This window comes from Hippocampus zosterae, chromosome 9 (genome assembly GCF_025434085.1).
Source record: "Hippocampus zosterae strain Florida chromosome 9, ASM2543408v3, whole genome shotgun sequence".
NCBI lineage: Eukaryota > Metazoa > Chordata > Actinopteri > Syngnathiformes > Syngnathidae > Hippocampus > Hippocampus zosterae.
Genome location: NC_067459.1, coordinates 24,536,502 through 24,547,228, shown reverse-complemented (window position 1 = coordinate 24,547,228; position 10,727 = coordinate 24,536,502). Strand labels below are relative to the sequence as shown.

Genomic DNA, 10,727 nt, shown 5'->3' with positions numbered 1-10,727 from the left:
AATGCACCAAAACACGTATGTGTGTGTGTGTGTGTGTGTGTGCAAGTGGGAGTTCCACATTCCGGCCGTGCAAATATATGGAGCATGATCACATTCTGTTTTTGTCCTCAAATGAATTTGAACTTTGGAAACTGCATTGTTGTCGTGGTTGCAAAAGACTCCCAATCAATTGACGAACCAGAAAATGACCTCCATGTGGACAATTTCAAGTACAGTCAAAGTTTTCCTGTTTCTTTTGCGGCGTTGGCTCCTGACGCAAGACTTACGATGTCTCAAGATGGACACGTCAAGCGAATTTGACATTGCTGAGTCCAAGTGGCTTCAAGCGGGGATTTTTTTCAAAACATTCAATTGGGATCCAACAGCTGTCGTCAAATTTGCAGCGATGCTTTGAGGGCTGAATCTTCAAAACAAAATCCAGGTGATTGTAACTAGTAATGGCATGCTGTAGAAGCGTTTTTTGGAGACCTTTTTTTGTTGTCGTCTATCTACTAATGACAGACATGTCTTTCCTGAACATTAAGTTGCTAAGTTAAATTGGCATTAGGGACTACGTTTTTTTAAAAAATCCAGTTGCACACAATTGAGTCCTACCTAAAATGTGCTTCAAACCAAGAAGGCAGATTTGTGCTTTTTTGGCCCTGGCTTATTGAGAGTTTTTTTGTGGGTTCACACAGAAAAGAATTGCCAATTGTTGGAGGCTCAGTTTAAAAAAAAAAAAGATTTTCCCCTAAAATGGCAACTATCATAAGCTAAATGACACACTGTGTCTTGAGGGAATTGGCATATCGACCAAATATTGCTCAGATTGGTATCACAAACATTTTTTGTTCAATCAGTTGGGTTCAACAAAGCACATTTTGCCTAAAATGTCTGTTTTGCACGAACATGTCTTCCTGTGTCTTTTGGGACTTTTTAAAATGTTTCTTTTTTTTTGGTGGGTCCACTCATGAGAAACATGTCTGCTAAATTTAATGCTTTTGCAATATTTTTTTTAAACTCTAGTTTTGCAGTAATGAACAATTGAACCTTATAGACCAAAATTGTCTGACTTCCTTTGTCTTTTGGAAATTGGCATTTTGAGTCTACCAATGATCTTATTCCCATCTCAAACTAGCTTTTGCGGCTGTATTTTTGCCTGCCAAATTTAGCCAAAAATGTCCAGTTTATATGTCCAAAATGGTGGACTTCCCGTGTTTTTGGGACATGGTTTTTGAGGCTTTTTTAAATGTTTATTTTTTTTGGTGGGTCCACTCATGAGAAACATGTCTGCTAAATTTAATGCTTTTGCAATATTTTTTTAAAACTCTAGTTTTGCAGTAATGAACAATTGAACCTTTTAGAGCAAAATTGTCTGACTTCCTTTGTCTTTTGGAAATGGACATTTTGAGTCTACCAAATATCTTATTCCCATCTCAAACTGGCTTTTGCGGCTGTATTTTTGCCTGCCAAATTTAGCCAAAAATGTCCAGTTTATATGTCCAAAATGGTGGACTTTCCGTGTTTTTGGGACATGGTTTTTGAGGCTTTTTTAAATGTTTATTTTTTTTGGTGGGTCCACTCATGAGAAACATGTCTGCTAAATTTAATGCTTTTGCAATATTTTTTTAAAACTCTCGTTTTGCAGTAATGAACAATTGAACCTTATAGAGCAAAATTGTCTGACTTCCTTTGTCTTTTGGAAATGGACATTTTGAGTCTACCAAATATCTTATTCCCATCTCAAACTGGCTTTTGCGGCTGTATTTTTGCCTGCCAAATTTAGCCAAAAATGTCCAGTTTATATGTCCAAAATGGTGGACTTCCCGTGTTTTTGGGACATGGTTTTTGAGGCTTTTTTAAATGTTTATTTTTTTTGGTGGGTCCACTCATGAGAAACATGTCTGCTAAATTTAATGCTTTTGCAATATTTTTTTAAAACTCTTGTTTTGCAGTAATGAACAATTGAACCTTTTAGAGCAAAATTGTCTGACTTCCTTTGTCTTTTGGAAATGGACATTTTGAGTCTACCAAATATCTTATTCCCATCTCAAACTGGCTTTTGCGGCTGTATTTTTGCCTGCCAAATTTAGCCAAAAATGTCCAGTTTATATGTCCAAAATGGTGGACTTCCCGTGTTTTTGGGACATGGTTTTTGAGGCTTTTTTAAATGTTTATTTTTTTTGGTGGGTCCACTCATGGGAAACATGTCTGCTAAATTTAATGCTTTTGCAATATTTTTTTAAAACTCTCGTTTTGCAGTAATGAACAATTGAACCTTTTAGAGCAAAATTGTCTGACTTCCTTTGTCTTTTGGAAATGGGCATTTTGAGTCTACTAAATATCTTATTCCCATCTCAAACTGGCTTTTGCGGCTGTATTTTTGCCTGCCAAATTCAGCCAAAAATGTCCAGTTTATATGTCCAAAATGGTGGACTTCCCGTGTCTTTTGGGACATGGTTTTTGAGGCTTTTTTTGGTTGTTTTTCTACTCATAATGAACTGGTCTACCAAGTTTCATATTGCAAGGTGAAATTGGTTTTAATTAATTAAGAATACCTTTATTAGTCTCGCAATGGAGAAATTCCAGATTCACAGCAGCAAAGTTATGAAAGGAAGAAGTAGAACAACAAAAAAAATTGAGGGCTGCAATTTTTTTTCAGTTTTCAAACCAGCTTGGCACAACTAAGCAATTGAACCTTAACTGTCCAGTTAGGACCAAATTGGCTGACTTCCTGTTTCTTTTGGGTCATGGCTTCCTGAGACTTTTTTTTTGGGGGGGGGGGGGGGGTCTGTTCTGACCTGATAGTGTGCTTTTCCATTTCGTGTGGCTCAGTCAAACTGGCTGCGGGGGTTGAATTTTCAAATATTTGGCAGTGTTGTGTCGATGCATCACCGTGTGTAGTTTGTGTCGTCCTGCTTTTGTAGTGTCGTTGTGTATGTGTGTGTGTGTCGTCTGTCCGTCAGAGATAAGACTCGGTAGGGTGGAGCTTAGATACACACCTGCCAATCAAAACCAGTGGAGGTGCGTGTGTGTGTGTGCATGTGCCTGTGTGTGTCCCTCTCCAGATACTCCTGGTGGTCCTGAAACTGATTATGGTCCCAAAATAAAATCCCTAGTGTGTGTGTGTGTGTGTGTGTGTGTGTGTGTGTGTGTTGCTTTGCCCACATACATCTTCCATATATTACGTCCACATAATAAAAATCAATAAACGCGTGGACAGTACTGGCTCTGTGGAGGCCCATTGGGCTCTGCAGTCCGCCCACAGTCCTCCTTTAGAAGCCCGCACAGCAGCGCCACCACGTGTCCACTCTTAGCAACAACAACAGCAACAACAACAGCGGCTAGAGAGAGCAACTCGTGTGGAAATTGTGATTGGAAGGAGGAAATAAATATGTCAGATGTCCGCATTGATGTTGTAATCCTGTTTTGTAGTGGATCCATATTTCGATATTACGGTAATTCTGTCTTGAAAAATTTAGCATCATGAAAAAGTTGGAAATTTGGGAACCGTGAGAATGGTTGCTTTATATGTCCAGGCTGAGCTGAACAGTTTCATGTTGACGTGCGAAATATGCGAAAGTTTGCTCTTCGATGTTTCACACACAAATGTGGAAAAAAAAAGAGGCTGTCTTCTTGTTTCCAGAGTTCTTGAAGTTGTCAAGTCAGTGGCATCGTTGATATTCCGTGACCATCCTTCCTTTTCTTTCATGTGCATCGCCCTTTGTGTGTGCGTGTGTGTTTTGTGTGTGATAGCAAGATAGGACACTTCTTAGAGAATTTCTGAGGAGGGATATAAGTAATGCATGACCAGGTATGAGCGAGAGAGGATGACTGAGGAAGAGGAGCAGAAGGGGTGAAAAGTTGAAACAAATCAAGCGGAGAAAGAACATCGAAACATGAGCATCAGTGACTCGGTAGGGTTTCAAGCATTGGGCAGTCAAAAGTTGGGTTTCACGCACGGTTTGGCTGACCGAGTTGCCGTTCCAAGGTCGGCTTTGGCTTTCAAGCCTTAGTTTGGCTTTCAAATTAGGGTTTCGAGTCAAAGTTAGGGTTCCTCGTTAGTATAGTGGACAGTATCTGCGCCTGTCACGCGGAAGACCAGGGTTCGATTCCCTGACGGGAGTATCTCTGTGGCCCGGTAGTCCAGTGGTTAGCACGTGGGCTTCACAGTGCAGAGGTACCGGGTTCGATTCCAGCTCCGGCCTCCCTGTGTGGAGTTTGCATGTTCTCCCCGGGCCTGCGTGGGTTTTCTCCGGGTGCTCCGGTTTCCTCCCACATTCCAAAAAACATGCGTGGCAGGCTGATTGGACGCTCTAAATTGTCCCTAGGTGTGAGTGTGAGTGCGAATGGTTGTTCGTTTCTGTGTGCCCTGCGATTGGCTGGCAACCGGTTCAGGGTGTCCCCCGCCTACTGCCCGGAGACGGCTGGGATAGGCTCCAGCACCCCCCGCGACCCAAGTGAGGATCAAGCGGCTCGGAAGATGAATGAATGAATGAATGAATACTCCAAGAGTTGAGTCCGAATGAAATACTTGTTAAAATGACCATCAGGCCAGTTAATATTGTGAAAACAAATTAGCATTAGCGCCGGTGCTCGTCCGTTTGAATGGCGATGCAATGGTGTATATTACCACGTTTCGGCTTCGCCATGCCGTGCGCCCTCCCCTAAAAAATTGCGAAAATGAATGAGGATGACTGACTGACCCGTAGATAGATCCTGGTGTCATGGCACTGGCGATGTCCGTTGGCCAGACTGAAAGTCTTCACCAAACTGGGCTGCTGACTATCCAGGAATGGTTGTTCGTCTCTGTGTGCCCTGCGATTGGCTGGCAACCGATTCAGGGTGTCCCCCGCCTACTGCCCGGAGACAGCTGGGATAGGCTCCAGCACCCCCCGCGACCCTAGTGAGGATTAAGCGGTACGGAAGATGAATGAATGAATGAGTCAAAGTTAGGGTTTCAAGGAACGGTTTCAGACTCGTGTTAGGGTTTCAAGTTGAGGTTTCACAGCTGGCTTTCAAATGACAGTTTCCAGACTGGATTAGAGGAACATGCACACCCCCGTGCAAGCACACACACACACGTGCACAATGTGCGCACTTAAGCAACAGTGTGAGTTGAGCACTTGAGAATAAACGACTCCTCCAGACACTTGCCAGCAGCTGTCAATCAAACACACACACACACACACACACACACACAAGAGCTCACTCAAGCTAACAGGCTGCTGGCAGATCGTTAAAAGAGCTTCATTTGTGCCGATTGTGTTTATTTCTGTTCTGCACAGTGGTGGGTGCTTTGAGATGCGAGCACAATTTGTTCCGTGACTATGCATGTAACTCAAAGTGCAAAAAAATATTTCCTCATTGAAATGAATGGAAATGCAATTTCTAAAAACAAACAAAAATCAATCATGTTTTGTTTTCATGAGGACAAAAGCACTTCATTCAGTCATATTTGACTTAATAAAAACCTGAACTTCATTAGAATGGTTTGGAATAGGGCTAATTGCTTGCCGCTTCTACTGTGCATGACTTGGCCACCAGAGGGCAGTCTCACAGTTATGCAGACAAATGAAGAAGAGTTGCACAAAGGAAATGAAATGAATGATTTTCGCAATTTTGCGGGCTAGCCCGGTCCCCATTCCTTGCAAATATTTACATAAATGATTCAGACGAAATGAAGCATTTTTAAAAAATTATTAGAAAATTGCATTTTACTACATTGCGATGCCGATGTGAGATCGATTAATTGTTCAGCCCTACTTTCCCCTCTAAAGTAACCAATATGAATTGATGTTAAGTTTGCTCTTGCCATTTAGTGGTGGGGCTATGAAATGCATCCCTGTCTTGAATTTTCAATTCAGTCTAAGATTAAAAAAAAAAAAAAAAAAAAAAACAAGTCCAGGCACTTGTATCTCAAGGCACCATTGTGTTGCTTGCGGTTGCGTAAAGGTGTGAGCGAGTGTGTGTTTGTGTGTCTATACTTGAGTGAGTGATTGACAGCTGGCTGGCTGGGCCCGCAGACTTCATCCCGAAATTGTATTCATAAATATTCCGAAGCGGCCTTGAGGGAAGCCAAATATACGGGTCAGTGCACCTTCTCCCACATGTTAATAAAGCCAGTCAGTGTATAAATCTAAATCCAAATATAAATATGAGTAGAAATATATAAGTGTGTGTGTGTGTGTGTGTGTGTGTGTGTGTGTGTGTGTGTGTGTGTGTGTGTGCGTGCTTGAAATTGAAGTCGTAAAGCAGCCAAAAGCTTTTAGATGTGACAGCCTGCTTGTCGACTTGCTGTCAACAAATGTGACAAATGAGTTTTACAGCTAAACACTTTTCACTTCTTACTTTTGATCAAACCTTTCTTCTTTTTTTGTTGTCTTCTTTTTTTATTTTTATTTATATATTTTTTTTTGCTCCTTTCACTTCACATTAGCGGCACTCAACGTTGAGCCCCGTGGCAGCCTGGCCTTTGACGGACAGCTCGGGCAGCTTGAAAGATCACGATTGGCTTCCGATGCCGCAAAATTGTCCACTTCGAAACCAAACCGCTGGACTGTCTGAAGCTCTTAAGGCTTGGATTGAGACTTTTTTGTGGGTCTACTTATGATAGAGATGTTGACCAAATTCATCAGGTTGATCAGCAAATTTATCTTTGGGGGCTCACTTTAAAAAAAACAAAACAATCTGCGGGGTGTTATCAGGATCATTAAACAAAATGTCAATCTTCCTGTATCTTTTCAGGTAGCACCTCTTAAAACTTTTTTTTCTACTCATGATAAACATGTCACCAAATTTCATGTTGCTAAGACTGGCTTTAGCATCTGGACTATTTAAAAACTCTTTATGGTGTTACCAGGTTGCATCAAACTCTGCTGGTATGCCAATTCTCACCAAAATGGCAGCCTTCTAGAGTTGTTTTATTTCCAGACATGGCTTCTTAGACTTTTTTTTTTGTTTTTTTTGGTGGGCACTCATGGTTTATTACATTCAATGTTGCTAAATCAAACTGGCTTCAGGGGCTGCATTTTAAAAATTTCTGCAAGGCACTAAACTTTGCTGCCGTGTCTCCTTGATACTTTTTTGTGGCTCTTCTCACGATAGACATTCAAATTGCTGGGTGGCTGGATTTTAAAAATAATCTATGCCGAACTTCCAGCGCCAATTTTTGGCTAAACCTAAACGCCGATTTTTGAGTATGGGGAAAGACGTGCAAAAATGAAGCGTTCCTAAGAGCGCCGTAGCTCCTAATAATTTACTATTTACTTTTTTGATGTTTTTGTGACATATCACAGCTCCGCCCACCCCCATCGCTCCACCCGAGCTCCTGGCCGTGGGCGCCACCTACCTGTGGATCAAGCCCAACGCCAACAGCATCATCGGTGACGGTCCCATCATCCTAAAGGAGGTGGAGTACCGCACCACCTCGGGAAACTGGGCCGAGACCCATGTGGTGGACGCGCCCACCTATAAACTGTGGCACTTGGACCCCGATGTGGAGTATGAGATCAAGGTGTTGCTGTCCAGACCCGGAGAAGGGGGGACGGGACCCCCGGGACCGCCTCTGGTCACCAGAACCAAATGCGCTGGTATGTGATTCACTTCTCATCTAAATTGCAAGCTTCCTGTGCCTTGTGAGATTTTTTTGTTGGTTGCATTACGATAGACATGACTGGCAAATTTCAGTTGGAGTCAAACTGGCTTCCGGGTTTGCGTTTTCTTTTAAATCCAGATGGTTGCAACTGAGCCTTTTGAGCCATAAATGTCTGCCTCAAACCAAAATTCTCGTGTGTTGCGGGGCCTTAAGACTATTTTGTGAGTGTAGTTATGATAACCGCGGCGGCCCGGTAGTCCAGTGGTTAGCACGTGGCCTTCACAGTGCAGAGGTACCGGGTTCGATTCCAGCTGCGGCCTCCCTGTGTGGAGTTTGCATGTTCTCCCCGGGCCTGCGTGGGTTTTCTCCGGGTGCTCCGGTTTTCTCCCACATTCCAAAAACATGCGTGGCAGGCTGATTGGACGCTCTAAATTGTCCCTAGGTGTGAGTGTGCGATTGGCTGGCAACCGATTCGGGGTGTCCCCCACCTACTGCCCGAAGACAGCTGGGATAGGCTCCAGCACCCCCCCACGACCCTAGTGAGGATCAAGCGGCTCGGAAGATGAATGAATGAGTTATGATAACCACGTATCAAATTTCATGTTGCAAAGTCAAACTGGTTTCAGGGGCTGCATTAAAAAATCTATTTTGGGTGTAAATATTGCAGATTCTCGGTGGGCTTGGGACAGTAAACAAGTTTTGACTGCTGTAATTTTTTCCCCGTGGTCTCTGCACGGAGTGGTTCCGATTTCCTTTAGTGTCTTTTAGCTCTTTTTGGAGCGCGTGAACGCAAACGTGATGAATGAGGAACATTGAATCCAAAACGGCGTCCGCCGGGGAAACGCGGCAGCAGCGGTGGAAATCAATCTTGCTGCCTCCCCGACAGACCCCCCCCACGGTCCTCCTTGTCCTCTTTTGCCGCTCCTCCCGCCTCCCTGGTTACTTTAAATTGTTGTTAAACTCGAGTCGCCATTCAGCAACTCAATACTTAATTGACCCAATTTATGCTGAACTTTGTAAAATCATCTGTCCAAAAAAAAAAAAAAAAAAAGACAAAAAAAGCCTAATAGATGGATTTTTGGGAGGGGGGGTGGGGGGAAATTCGGAAGCAATGAGAAGCCATATAAAGTGCAAAAGGCGATCGAGGTGGAGGTTGGCGAGGTTAAGCACTTGAAGGCACCGTCTAATTGTCTGACAAAGGAAGAGTGACGGGGCCCCCCCGGCTCACCTCCCACCCGGAGGGAGGTGACGGCAAATGTCAGGGAAAACGTCGCAATCGGCCTCGTTAGGATAATGTCCTTGGGCCAATTAGATCCTCTTGGGTCCAATCGCAAGGAGGAAGAGAAACAGAATTTTTTTTTTAACTCCCGCTGGCTCATCTGAAACGTCGTCTCACCCCCCCCCCCAAAAAAAAAGAAGCCGTAAAAAGCAAATGGATTGATGAAAGCCGTGGGATGGATGCGTCGTAAAGTCACATCAAAATGTCTTTTTTCAAGCGCACTCTCGTCAATTTTTACTGCCGCAGCCCGTCCGACTTTTCATCTTCGTTTTTAGGACGATCGTTGGTTTAGATTACCGACGGTATCCGCAGATCGGTTGTCAGTCAATGTCAGGACGCGTACAGACCACGATTATTTTAGCGAACCAAAACTAACCCAAAAACTAAATATTGAAAAAAAATATTTCGCTCATGACATAAAAAATTAAAATCCTTTTAAAAAATGAAAACGACGTGAAACTCAGGGTAATAAAACAAACGACATTTATTGCAACCCCCCCCCCGCCCCAAACTAAACTAATCCCAAAACTAATAAAAAGTAAATAAGAATGAAGCATTTTTTGGACCAAATAAAAATGAATGAAAACAAACAAACCTGCTCTAAAAACGACTTACAATGAACCGATTTCAGGAAACAAGTCAAAACGAAGAAAAACTAACGATAATGAAAAAAAAAATCCCAAACAACAAAAACATGATCAACAAAAACATGATACGTAACAATAAAAAATTATGACTGATAATGATGCCAAGTACCAGTGATGCCAGTGATGAAGACGTTTGAGAGGTGGCGGAGCCATTCTGCGCAAGCTCCTAAATAATCTCAATAATAATCCCGTCAGCAGCTTTTGAAAAGCCGACCTTGCAAATCTGGCAGCAGGCTGCCATATTTTTTTTTTTTTTTCACCGTGGAGGTTTGACGACTGTTGACGCAAAGTCACTCAAGCTCGTGTCGACACGACGGTGCTATTTTAACGAAAAAAAAAAAAAAAAAACAAGAGTATGCCAAGAGTTATGTTGTGGTGGCACATTTCATATTTGACGTCTTCATGCCGTATTATTAAAGCCATTAAGAAAATAACTTTTTTTTTTTTTTAAATGTGAGGAAGCCAGCTTTTCATGACTCAAGTACATGTCAGATAAAATAACAAAAACTTAACATTGGACCTTTTCTATCTCATTCAAGTCATTCCGGATTGAAAATTTTGCAGCCATGCGGAGGAAAAAAAAAATATTGGCAGCGTGGTAAAAAGTTCAAAGATGTTTGATCATCGGAGTGGAAAGAAGTCAAAATATTGATGATGTAATATTACAACAGCAAGAAGCTGTTGTTTTTTTTTTTTGTCCTGGGCCAGTGGGCCGCTTTTAATGTCGAACCCTGTCAAAAGACAAGAGCCGAGCAGATTTCAGGACATCTCGAAACTGCCCAAGTTTGAAGGTCAACACATGGAGGGGGAGCGGGGGGGGGGGGGGGGGGGGGGGCGGGACAAAAGAAGCATTCCGACTCTGAAATTTGCGTGTCACGCTGCTCACATTACAGGTTGGGGAGAAACGGCACCATCTTTTTTTTTTTTTGTCCTCAGCGATGCCTCCTCTTTCTTGTCCGTTTCTTGTGTTACGTCTTGTGTGTGTGTGGCCTTCCTCTGCCCCCCCCCCCCCCCCAACACCCACGCACTGGCGCGCGTGCGCACTTTCCAATGCGTCTCTTTCCCCTGCAGCTCTTGGTGCTCGTTAAGACGCCGGACAAAGAACAGAGGGGTCACTCAAGTCTCCTAATGAGCTCGCCGCGAACACACGCAACACAAACACACGCAAGGCGGGTACGCCCCTTAGAACACGCGCACCACAGACGCACTTGAGGGTGCGTTCGGC

The 10,727-nt window shown here is 43.2% G+C and overlaps 1 protein-coding gene across 1 annotated transcript in view; it reads left to right on the top strand.

Moving 5' to 3' along the window:
- ptprt (protein tyrosine phosphatase receptor type T) overlaps positions 1–10,727 on the top strand; it is a 149,970-nt gene that overhangs the window by 44,763 nt on the left and 94,480 nt on the right. The window contains exon 8 of the mRNA XM_052076389.1: positions 7,278–7,571. Coding sequence (XP_051932349.1) covers positions 7,278–7,571 — 294 coding nt within the window. The remainder of the gene's footprint in view (positions 1–7,277; positions 7,572–10,727) is intronic.